The sequence below is a fragment of the Crinia signifera genome, chromosome 9 (assembly GCF_055691185.1).
Source record: "Crinia signifera chromosome 9, ASM5569118v1, whole genome shotgun sequence".
Taxonomy (NCBI): Eukaryota; Metazoa; Chordata; class Amphibia; order Anura; family Myobatrachidae; genus Crinia; species Crinia signifera.
Window position 1 is genome coordinate 40,111,062 of NC_139225.1, and position 12,320 is coordinate 40,123,381.

General features: G+C 49.0%; 1 protein-coding gene and 1 long non-coding RNA gene across 7 annotated transcripts; one reads left to right on the top strand and one right to left on the bottom strand.

Moving 5' to 3' along the window:
- The first annotated feature begins 836 nt into the window (after positions 1 to 836).
- Positions 837 to 5,150, top strand: LOC146035472 (uncharacterized). Of its 5 annotated transcripts, none has more exons than XR_014460662.1 (3): positions 837 to 2,528; positions 2,622 to 4,127; positions 4,938 to 5,150. It is a non-coding gene; the product is annotated as an uncharacterized LOC146035472 (long non-coding RNA). The 5 variants fall into 5 exon arrangements; XR_014460663.1 differs by having other exon boundaries at positions 837 to 2,074; positions 2,160 to 4,127; XR_014460660.1 differs by having other exon boundaries at positions 838 to 3,679; positions 3,827 to 4,127.
- Positions 5,033 to 11,997, bottom strand: LOC146035471 (uncharacterized). 2 transcript variants are annotated; one of them, XM_083158950.1, is made up of 6 exons: positions 10,267 to 11,997; positions 9,090 to 9,341; positions 8,127 to 8,436; positions 7,142 to 7,444; positions 5,886 to 7,061; positions 5,033 to 5,158 (listed from the first exon to the last, which is right to left on the bottom strand). In XM_083158950.1, exons 1-5 carry the CDS (start codon positions 10,474 to 10,476, stop codon positions 6,346 to 6,348), a joined length of 1,791 nt encoding a protein of 596 aa, XP_083015076.1. In that variant the 5' UTR covers positions 10,477 to 11,997; the 3' UTR covers positions 5,033 to 5,158; positions 5,886 to 6,345. The 2 variants fall into 2 exon arrangements, with proteins under 2 accessions (XP_083015076.1, XP_083015075.1); XM_083158949.1 differs by having other exon boundaries at positions 7,142 to 7,447.
- Between the last annotated feature and the right edge of the window lie 323 nt (positions 11,998 to 12,320).

The window sequence follows — 12,320 nt, forward strand, 5'->3', positions numbered from 1 at the left end:
CGCCATGAGTCTCCGTTTAGCATTCGTCATCTTTTTTAGGTGAACTGTAATGTGATCTTTTAAATTAAAGCGTTTTTATTTATTTTTTTGGTGTTAAAAAATCAGAATATTTTTTCTATGAAAGGGCATGCTATTTTTATTCATATACTTGCAGCACATGAATATATTTTCAATATTTTTTTTTTTTTTTTAAACAATATTTTTTTTTTTTTTTTTTTTTACACATTCGCCAGCAGGGGGCCGGGAGCCGGAGCCGCTCATTAATATTCATATATTCACTGCACACTGGTCCCGATCATTACATAGGCACTATCGGGACCAGTAAGTGCAGCGGCTCCGACCCCAGCAGCACCCTGCCCTTCTGCTGGGGGTGAGGTGAGGGGAGGGAGGAGAGGGGACGGGAGGGGGGAGAGATATGCGGCTCCAGCAGTAGCAGACCTCTTGATGTCAGCGCTGGGGCTGACGGAGGACTGCTGCTGCAGACTGTGCGGGGGGGGGGGAGGGAGGAAAGGGGGATTCGCCTCAGGGATTCGTCCGCCTGCCGCCTGCCCCCCTCACTCATGCCGGGAGCCCCCACAGGGACGCAGCAGCAGCAGGCCTTTAGCTCCGGCAGCCACAGCACGGTGATGTCAGCGCTGGGGCTGCCGGAGCTGGAGGACTGCTGCTGCGGGCTGTGCGCGCTGGGGGGGTGGGGGGGGGGGGAATCGCCACTACCATTCCCCACTACCATTCGCCTGTATTCGAAGTCAGGGGCAGCGAGCCCCTGACGCATTGAATAGTGTGGGCTGGGGGAGCCACACGAATTGAAGATCAGCGATATTTGCTGGCGAGCGCACAGCGAATCCAAAACAGGATTCGCTACCTTGCGCTCGCCAGACCATTGAATACCTGTCAGTGTATTCAATGCTCAAATGGAGAACTGCATTCTCCATTGAAATTCGCCATGATTCTCCATTTAGCATTCGGCAGCTTTTTATGGAGAACTGAACATGTTTCTTTAGAAATAAATGTTTTTAAGAAATGTTTTGCTATTTTTTAGCTGTATTCTTTTTTTGGAGGATGGCCCATGAATATTTCATGCCTGTACATGACCCATAATAATATATATTTATTTTTTAAAGTCATTTTTCATTTTTACCCAGAATGCATTATTCTGCCCAGATTCTCCTCATACCCATGATTCACCTCTTCTTCCTCACTCCTTTGTTTGGCCTTTGAGGAGATAACACAGCTTTTGCAGTCTGCTGTTTGGAATCGTTTTTTTAGGGTAATTTGCGTTTTTCTGCATTTCTCTGCAATTTCTTAACACTGCCTACAGTAATGGAGCTATTTAGGGACACTATTGTTGGATTCATGCTCAATGCCAGTGTGGAGGAGGAGGCAGATATGGATGATGGCACTAGTGTTCAGGCGATAGCTCCATTAGGTGAGTCAGTGCGGGTTTCAGTCCCACGTCCACGCCAGTATCGTACTAGGCGTGAACTGGGTGATCTCACCGAGGCGGAGGTGATATCAAATTATCGCCTTTCGTCTGAGGCAATCCACATGCTGTATGATCTCATGGAGCCAGACCTGGTCGCTCGGGGACGGGGCAATCACGCACTCACCGGTTTCCAGAAACTGTTGGGTGCGTTGCATTTTTTTGCGTCGGGCACATTCCAGCCCACTTTGAGCCAAACCTGCGGTTACTCACAGCCTACGCTCTCACGCTGTATAGGCCAGGTCATTAAGGCATTCCGCAAATTAACGACCCAGTTCATTAAATTCCCAGATCAAGACAGCGAATGGAATGAGATCAAATTTGGATTTTATTGAAAATGGAAGTTCCCCAATGTACTGGGCGCGATCGACTGCACACATGTGGCGTTGAGACCACCACGGGATTCAGAGGAATGTTTTCGTAATCGAAAGCACTTTCACTCGATGAACGTGCAGGTGGTCTGCGACCACCAAATGAAGATTACCAACCTTGTTGTGGGTTTTCCTGGGTCGACCCACGACTCGTTCATTTTAAGCCAGTCTGCCCTGTATGCTGATTTTGAGCGTGGACGAATGCCGGACGGCTGGCTGTTAGGTAACTATTATTTTAAATTATCTATGGTAATATCTTATTAAATAAGCACGTCTTAATTTTTTTTGTTTTTTTTGTGTTTCCATAGGTGATGGTGGTTACCCCAACAAAGATTGGCTGCTGACCCCATTATCTGATCCTGTAGGTGAGGCTGCGGAAAGATACCAAAGGGCTCACACGACAGCGAGGGCAGTAATTGAAAGAACCTTCGGTGTCCTTAAAAGCCGGTTCTGGTGTTTAGACAAGACCGGCGGAACCCTTTTATACTCACCGGCGAAGGTTTGCGGCATTGTGAATGCTTGTTGTATTCTGCACAACATTTGTGTCGCAAACCGTTTACCGGTGACTGTGGATGCCGTGGTTTTCCGGCATGGGGACCTTTCCACAGAATTGCATACTGGTATGAATGAACGAGCAGATGCGAGAGCACGTCTGATCCGGTCGTATTTCTACGGCTGTGAGTATTAATTAATAACACTTTCAAGAATGGTCATGGATTTTAAAATATTTTTCAATTACAAGCTCTTCTCTCTTTATTTATGTATTTCAGAGTTCTGTTAGCCCCTGCCTTACTGTTTTTTGGCGTGTTGGCGTTGTTGTCCCTGTTGGGCTTTTTCAAGTGAATTACCTTGTCCGTTTTGAATGGTTGTGTTTTTGCACCCCTTTCGGCACACATTGGAGCAGTCTCTTTTGTCTTAAGTGACACCACTGGAGATGTTCGGTATACACTCAGGTAAGTGATGCATCTCTGCATATGCTTTCCCCACCCTCCCCTGCAGTTGCTGGAGTCTTGAAGCTGTGGCCTGCGGCGGATCAAACACGTTTGATCCGCAGCAGGGCAAGGTACCCAGCTGGGAGACTCCAGGCTTCCAAAGTGGGATTAATTCTCTTTTTTTTCTTCAAGGTGTTTCCTGGCTGCCTCTTACTTACATCTTCACCATGTCCTGACTTGTGCCGTTTTGACCACCCCTTTCTGCACACGCATTGGAGCAGTCTCTTTTGTCTTAAGTGACACCACTGGAGATGTTCGGTATACGCTCAGGTAAGTGATGCATCTCTGCATATGCTTTCCCCACCCTCCCCTGCAGTTGCTGGAGTCTTGAAGCTGTGTCCTGAGGCGGATCAAACACGTTTGATCCGCAGCAGGGCAAGGTACCCAGCTGGGAGACTTCAGCCTTCCAAAGTGGGATTGTTTCCTGGCTGCCTCTTACTTACATCTTCACCATGTCCTGACTTGTGCCGTTTTGACCACCCCTTTCTGCACACGCATTGGAGCAGTCTCTTTTGTCTTAAGTGACACCACTGTAGATGTTCGGTATACGCTCAGGTAAGTGATGCATCTCTGCATATGCTTTCCCCACCCTCCCCTGCAGTTGCTGGAGTCTTGAAGCTGTGGCCTGCGGCGGATCAAACACGTTTGATCCGCAGCAGGGCAAGGTACCCAGCTGGGAGACTTCAGCCTTCCAAAGTGGGATTAATTCTCTTTTTTTTCTTCAAGGTGTTTCCCGGCTGCCAACGCTGCTTGGTAAATATGTCGAACCCCTGCAGTGTTGTGCTTGAAGACAGCTGTGTGCCAGCAACCTACCTGGGACTTCGAGCAATGTACAGGTGAGTGTCGCTCTACTTGGCCTGGTGGAAAGTGTGGTCCTTACAAGTGTCACTAACACCTGTAGTTCTTTGGTTTCGGCTTCCTATTGTGGAAATCACCCGGGACTTTATACTTGGCCTGGACTAACGGCTTTGCTATCTGGACAGATGTGGAACCCCTGCAGTGTTGTGCTTGAAGACAGCAGTGTGCCAGCAACCTACCTGGGACTTTGACCAATGTACAGGTGAGTGTCGCTCTACTTGGCCTGGTGGAAAGTGTGGTCCTTACAAGTGTCACTAACACCTGTAGTTCTTTGGTTTCGGCTTCCTATTGTGGAAATCACCCGGGACTTTATACTTGGCCTGGACTAACGGCTTTGCTATCTGGACAGATGTGGAACCCCTGCAGTCTTGTGCTTGAAGACAGCAGTGTGCCAGCAACCTACCTGGGACTTTGACCAATGTACAGGTCAGTGTCGCAACATTTGGGGTGGATATGGTCCATTTTTAAACCAGGCATGGATGTTAACCAAAGTTGCTTTTCATCCATAAACTACTTGGTTGTTAAACTGCTGCACCTGACAAACAGTGGGGTGTATTTAATGGCATGGGCGAGCAGTGACAGAGAGCAGGGCTTTCTGCTCGCTCTCACCGCTCACCCTGTCAGTATTGAACACACCCCCTCATACGCCAATTCCCCCTTGCTCCGTTTTCTGAGCATGGTGGAATTTGCATATGTGGTTGCAGAAGCAGTGAGACTCGTGGCTAAATACAGTTGGTTTGCTACATTAGCTGTGGGTCTCGCTGTTTGGGGGAATCCTCGACGCCCTGTGACAGTGAGGAATCCCCCAGAACATTGAATAGGGCGAGCGGCCGGCGAGGGGGTTAAACTGCGAGGATTGCTGATGTTCTGCAATCCTTGCTGTTTAACCCCCCTCGCCGCCCGCTCGCCGCACCATTACATACTGGGCACTGTATTTTGCATTCCTGCCTAATCCACGCTGTTAGAGGACAGTGAGGATTCCCACAAACATCCGTGGGCTGTGGTTGTACTGCATTTCTACGCCAGTATCACCGCTTTGCCAGCCTCTTATGCCATTTCCTCCTTGCTCCAAAAAGGGAGCAAGGGGTAAGCTGGCCATGCAGGGGTGTCACTGAAATGTTGAACCTTTGACCTGTGACTGCGAGCATGCACCGCTGCTCGAAGTCACAGCTTGTCTGCAGTTTATAATACACCATAGCCCTAACAATTACACTTATACATTTACTTTTCTTTCAGCATCTTCACCTGACAATCAACTGGGAAAATCAACCAAGGACTTACACTTTCCCAGAACTTACGCCTTGTACTAGAAACTATTTATGAAGAAAAGATTTCGATTTTCAAAAGTAGCTTTTATTCAAGTTTTCCTTAAACATTTATTTCATACTTCAAATAAAAACCTTTGTATTTATCTAATAATTAACTTTCTTTCTTCTCTTTGATGAGTGTTGTGTAACCTGTAATGAAAAAAAAAACAATTGGTTAATAAATTCGACAGTACTTGAGCATTTTTCACCACTGCTGTTGTACTATCACACAGGCTAGCGGCAGGTGCCGTGGGGCTGGCCTGTGTGATACTACAAGAACAAGGTTTCCCAAAAAGGTCTCAGGAGGATGGGTGTGGGTGGCCAGTGTCTTGGTTCACCACTGCTGTTGTACTATCACACAGGCTAGCGGCAGGTGCCGTGGGGCTGGCCTGTGTGATACTACAAGAGCAAGGTTTCCCAAAAAGGTCTCAGGAGGATGGCATACCTCCCAACTGTCACGATTCCGTCGGGACAGTCCCGATTTTCGGGTCCTGTCCCGACGTCCCACCCGCGGCAGGCATTGTCCCGCTGCGGGGGGTGGCAGTTGGGAGACCCCCCAATCTAGTAGAATAGACGCTGTGCGTATTCTCATATGAAAATGAGGTTGTGGCTAATTAGCATAAGCTGCGCCCTCATTTGCATATGCCCCGCCCCCTTTTCGGACGCTCGCGCGGCGAAGTGTCCCTATTTCCTCCGGACGGAAGTTGGGAGGTATGGGATGGGTGTGGGTGGCCAGTGTCTTGGTTCACCACTGCTGTTGTACTATCACACAGGCTAGCGGCAGGTGCCTTGGGGCTGGCCTGTGTGATACTACAAGAGCAAGGTTACCCAAAAAGGTCTCAGGAGGATGGGTGTGGGTGTACAATGCAACACTCACCGATGCACAATATGCATTGTGTACTTGGCCTCTTCCCGGTATGTGTCCTCCACATTTCGCAATAAACAGTCGGCATTGCACCAATGCTAGGAAGAAAAGAAAAACTGGAGAATCAACAATCATTACACACAGATGTTGCAATTTTCAATATGAAAAAAGGTGGGATCAGATTGCTCTTTTTAGGCCCATGTAACATCCACCAATGTTAAGGAGCTTTCATCATTTCCCAACAAATTACAATGCATGCACGCGCATGCATTGCATATGTTTTGTGCCCAACTCCTTATTAATCACAGGCTGCAGAGGAAAGGCAGGGGTTAATTAAATACAAATAAATAAAGAAAAATAAAAAAAAGGGGGGAAGGGGGGGGGGGGGGGAATCCAACCTGAAAAAAAGATAATCATTAAACATAACATAACATAATAATAATAATAAAAAAAAAGAAAAATACAACCGTAATTAGTGGGCATGGTCCTCCTCCTCCTCTCCCCGCACTTGAGTGGATGAGGTCCGTGCTTGTGCAGGGCGTGTTGGTGGATTTGGCAGACTTTGGGCAGTTGAGGTAGCTGGTATAGGAGGTGGATGTGGGTACAATCCAGAATATCCTTGATAGCCTTGCGAAGATCCAATCCAGGTTCTTGATTGAGGCACAGGATCCGTTGGGCGAGAAGGGGTTGATGGAAGAATCCTTGGTGCGGGGGGCATTCTTCTTTGTTGTCCGGAGGTAACATACTCACACAGGATCTTGAGGGATTTTGAAACCTCACTATGGCTGGTTGCCATGTTCCTGAGGGTCTCCTGTTGACACGAAGAATTATCTGCCAACCTGCTAATTGATGTCATCATAGCCTGAAGGGTCTCGCTCAACTTCCTGTGGTCCTGCTCTCGTCGTCGTTCCAACGCCATCAAGTCTTCATGACGCTGTCGCTCCATATCCATCCAGTCTTCATGCCTCCGGCGCTCCATTTCAGCACAGTCCTCCTGCCGTCGTTGTTCAAGTTCTGGAAGGGTTCTGGCCAGCGTCTCAAGATGTCTCTCCATTGCTGACATCCTCTGGTTCATCATGAGACGGTACTGTGTCTGGTGATCCTCGATTTCTGCTGCCAATTGCCTGACACGCTGAACTCTTGAAGGAGGCTGGCCACTCTGGATTTCATCCACAAGTTGCATTCCCACTGAAATGTATAAAATTTGTAAAGTTAACAATGTTTTCATATTTAAACACAAAACACATGGCTGTTTTGGAAAAACTTACTGTCCAAAGATTCAGCACCAAGTGGATCCACCTCCTCTTCTTCCTCCAAAGCTTCACGTACATCAAGGTTGGCGTTGTAGTACGCTGGAAGCCCAATGTCCGCTCCATGGCTTGAAGTAGGCCCTGTATCTTCTGGCATTTGAGTATCCGAATTGCTGCCTTGAAATCCCTCGAAGGTATCTTCAGTGACGGTGGATTGAAACTGGCTCACTGGGTGCAGGTCAAGGGTGATGGTCTCCTCAGGAGGGGTAGAAATCTGCGTGGACATTATTTCAGAGGCATCTTGCATGGCTTCTGCAGGAACTTCTAAAAATTTTTTAAAGAGAAAGTTAGTAAATTGGTAGATTTTAAATCTGTGCTGTACGTAAGAGTGCAAACATTGGGGGTTAAGGGGTGGAAGGAGAGATGGCTTTGTATGAGCCACTCCATTTCACCAACTTGTCAGTCATACGGCCAGATTCTCAAACATCCAAGCCCACACTTTGCAGCACTTCGACGATTAGCGTTGACATCATTAACGCATATCTTCTAACATGTGTGATAATGATGGGAAAAGGACTGCTCTTGCGTTAAGAGCTGTCCTTTGCGGGGAGACAGCGGGGCCCAGTGGCTCTCCCCTCCCACCCTTCCCTTGCTTGTGCCGCTGCGAAGGGTGGCCTGCCTCTCCTCCAGCTTCCTGCAAAAGCAATAGGCTTTTCAGTGCAGGGAGGAGGAGGTCACAGGTCTGGCTAGCACAGCCCTGCGCGGGGGAGGCCGGTGCTGGTGGGTAGCAGTTGAAGTCCATTGGCTTGTACTAGTGATGGCCACCGTTGCGGGATCTTTACCACATCCCACAATGCTTTCCATACCCCTGAAAGGGTGTTTCTAACGCATATTTGCAGTTGCGCTAATCCTGCCCATATGGATAACAACTGTCAATAGTCAAACCAAGCTGCAACATTAAAATTTTGCTAACCCGTTGGTGGTCTGGATGGCCATGTACTACCTGTTGCAGGTTCCGGTCTTTGACAATGTTGACATCCGGCTGCCATTTCTTCTTGGGGAATGTCCAACGCTAGACCTCTTCTGGAGTGAGAGTCCACTGCCCCTTCGACTCCTGCCACCATGATGGGGTTTATGCGGCGCTGGAGGACTAGCTCCCAGGGAAGCCAGTTGATGTTCAGGGGTGACCCTCCGCCTGTCTCAATTGCATGCTCTCTCTCTCTCCCCATCTTCTTTTTTGTTTGCCTTCTGCAGTCGTTGCACCGCTTGTGGCATTTGGAGGCGTCCTTCCGATTTCCACTCACTGCGGTGACCTATATTGGATAGATCAGATATTGCTACTTTAGCATGTTTATCAAATTTAGCGCCGTGTGCAGTGGTGATTGGTGTAGAGGCTCAGGGGATTAAGCAGCGTGAATGCAGAACATAAGCGACCAGCAATGGCTAACCCCTTCACCGTTTGCGCCAAGCGGCATTGAATACAACCCATTACATCATTGGGTAGTGTTCAATTCGAGGGGTTTAAACAACGTGGATTGCACAAATGCATTGATCCTCACAGTTTAACCCCCTAGCCGTCCGCCCGACCCATTGAACGTTTGGGGGGAATCCTCGACGTCACAGGACGGCCCACGCCGTCAAAGGACGGGGAAGATTCCCCCTAATCACGAGACCTGCGGCTAATGCAGCAAACCCGCTGTTTTTAGCTGTACGTGTCGCTGCTTGTGAAGGCACATACGCAAATTCCTCCACGTTCCAAAAACGGAGCAAGTTGGAATTGGCGTATGAGGGGGATGAGTTGAATACTGACAGGGCGAGGTGTGACAGCGAGCAGGAAGCCCTGCTTGCTGTCACCGCACGGCCACAGCATTGAATTCACCCCCTAGGCTTACGCTTTGAACAATATATGTACATTATTTAGGGTTGCCAAACATTTAACACAACATATTTCAAAAATTAATGTTACCTTGTCCGCTATAATCGACCATATCCTGTTTCTTTCCCTATTGCTGGTCGTCTGCTTGTGTGCTCCAAGCAATTTTTCATAAAATTTGTCCACGTATTCGACCAATACGTTTTTCTCAGTTGTTGTGAAGGGAGTATTCTCTGCTTCATCACCTTCACCGGGTTGGACCTTCTTCTTCCGGCCAGGTTTTCTTTTTCCGGTAGATGTTTGTCCTCCAGATCCGCAGGGTTGCTCTTCCTGTCTTCCAGTATCCTGTTGTTACAAGAGTAAAGCCAAAATTAGCAATTATTATAACCAATTTAAAGTTTAAAGTTTAAAGGTTGACATAATTAGTAAATTCTCTCCTTCACCTCCCTGTGTCACTGTGACTGGGCTCTCAGCCAATCATAGGTTGCGGCCCCCCAGCCAATCAGGAGCCAGCCCGCAAAGTATGATTGGCTGCCGACCCGGACACAGTGAAGCTGGGGAAGGTGAGACGCGCAATGTGCTCCCCTGTACCTGGAAGAAGCAGCGGGGGAGGAGAGTAGACCCGGACAGCGGACACCAGAAGGGTGAGTTTACTTGTGCTGCTGCCTTCTGGCACTGTGGGGGCATAGCTGGCACTGAGGGCTTATGCGGCACTGTGGGGTGGCATATGTTGCACTGGGGGCATAAAGTTTTAGCATGTAGACACTCCCCTTTGTGTCATATGAGCACACCCACTTTTAGCTGGGCACCACTGGGCCTTTTTTTCGACTTTTTACACTGCTACCAAGTCAGTGAAGAAGTTCCGGGAGTAATGACACAGAGGAGAACCTGCTGGCCACACTGGCTAAGTGAGTCTGCACACCTGTCTGCTGTAGTATATTTCCCCTTTCAAAGATGGTGCAATGTATAGTACAGAATGTACATGAGTACGGGGGCATTATTTTCTGCGACACAATATCTACTGGGCATTATGGTGTTTTGCATGTTTTGGCATGGGTATAATGGTGGGTAGAATGCATAATGGGCATAGCGGTGAGTGACATAATGAGAAGAAAGGTGTGTGGCTTACTTGCCATAAAGGGGTGGGGGGGAGAGGAGGCTTTATTCGGTTGTGACCCAGAAAAGGTGAGGTAGGACCTCGAATTTTTGTAAGTGTGGGGTCCCATGGACACACATTTTTTTTGGTTTTGACGTTTACTGTTTCTTTTACCTGTGTTCTCTGTCGTTTTTGACCCTGTTGATGGCGTTGGTGTGGTGTTGTATCCAGGGTCGACGAATCCTCCTGTACCGGCCGGTACGGAATCCTCTGCGTCGTCTGCTGGGTCGACCACTGTTCCGCCAATGGATCCATCTCTTCAGGCCTTGATGCACCTGTAATGAAAAAAAAAGGGGAAGGGGTTCCACGGGGCCGATTCTCCATCGATAGACCTGTTTAAAATGAGAAATGTTTATAGGAATGTATGTAATCGATCCACACACAAGGCTGCCCCACCCCCAAAGCATGGGGGTCCACCCCGACATGACCCAGCCACCCCTATAAACCATGCTGCACCCCGTAAAAACATTGCAACCTTGCATTTTAAAAAAAACGTGAAAAACTACTGACCACAAAAACAGGCCTCGAACCACACTGCAATGGCCAAAACACATCTGTGACACATCGGGGTCCCCCCCAATCAACCCCCATCCCCGGGCCGCTACCATACTTCATGCAGAACCATTACGTGAAAAAAGCACCATTTCAAAGGCAAGAAAATGCACCATGTTGTAAACCACCCCCATTTTGCAGAAGGCATACGGGGAGCAGAGTGGAAGCATGGGGGTCCACTCCGACATGACCCAGCCACCCCTATAAACCATGCTGCACCCCGTAAAAACATTGCAACCTTGCATTTTAAAAAAAACGTGAAAAACTACTGACCACAAAAACAGGCCTCGAACCACACTGCAATGGCCAAAACACATCTGTGACACATCGGGGTCCCCCCCAATCAACCCCCATCCCCGGGCCGCTACCATACTTCATGCAGAACCATTACGTGAAAAAAGCACCATTTGAAAGGCAAGAAAATGCACCATTTTGTAAACCACCCCCATTTTGCAGAAGGCATACGGGGAGCAGAGTGGAAGCATGGGGGACCACCCCGACATGACCCAGCCACCCCTATAAACCATGCTGCACCCCGTAAAAACATTGCAACCTTGCATTTGCAAAAAAAAACATGAATACACCCCCCATCCCAGGGCCACTACCAAACTTGAGGGGAAAATATTATTATTATTTTTTTTTTAAAAAAACCTGATTACGATAAAATACCATGGAGCAGAACAAAAGCAGTGGAGGGCACCCCAACATGACCCAGCCACCCCCAAAAACATGCAGCACCACAAGAAACTTTTCACTTTGTGTCTAAAAAAAAAAAAACTATTAAGACCCCCAAACACTGGCCAAAACATAACTGCACTGAACAAAACACAACAAGGATAGGGGGGACCAGCCCAACTAACCCCCACCCTAGGCCCGCTACCATACACCATACAGAACCCCCAAACTACAACCTCCATTACACCTCCTCATCCCCACAAATGCCATGTGGCATCACTATGCATCTTTTAAGCAATAGACAGTGAAAACCACACATCCCCAGTCCCCTACACAAATCCAAAATACATTTGCACATGGGCCATTTATCTTACCTAAAAGAAAAAAACACCTTATTGCTGGGTGGTATCGCTGGCTCCTGTGCCTCCTGGGTCCAGAGTGGTGTGCCTCCTGCCTCTGGGGTGCTGTGCCTCCTGGGTTGGGGGTGCTGTGCCTCCTGCCTGGGGGGTGCTGTACCTCCTGGGTGCGGGGTGCTGTACCTCCTGTCTCCAAAAAAAGACTCCGCGCCGTTGAGAGGGGGGAGCTGTGGTACTGCGTAGTGCTCCCAGCAGTCCCAGCGCCTCCCCTCCACCCTGTCACATTCGCCCCCCCCCCCCCACACCCATGTGACTCGCCTGCAGGATTCGCAGGGAGCAGCAGCAGCATCCACTGCTGATTGGCTGGCCAGAGGCGGGGGAGCTGTGCGCGAGCTCCCTCCGCCATGCCATATTCGCCTGCCCCCCTCACTCATGCAGGGAGCCCCCGCACAGCCTCAGAACAGGGACGCAGCAGCAGCAGGCCTTTAGCTCCGGCAGCCACAGCACGGTGATGTCAGCGCTGGGGCTGCCGGAGCCGGAGGACTGCTGCTGTGGGCTGTGCGGGGGGGAACACGGGGATTCGCC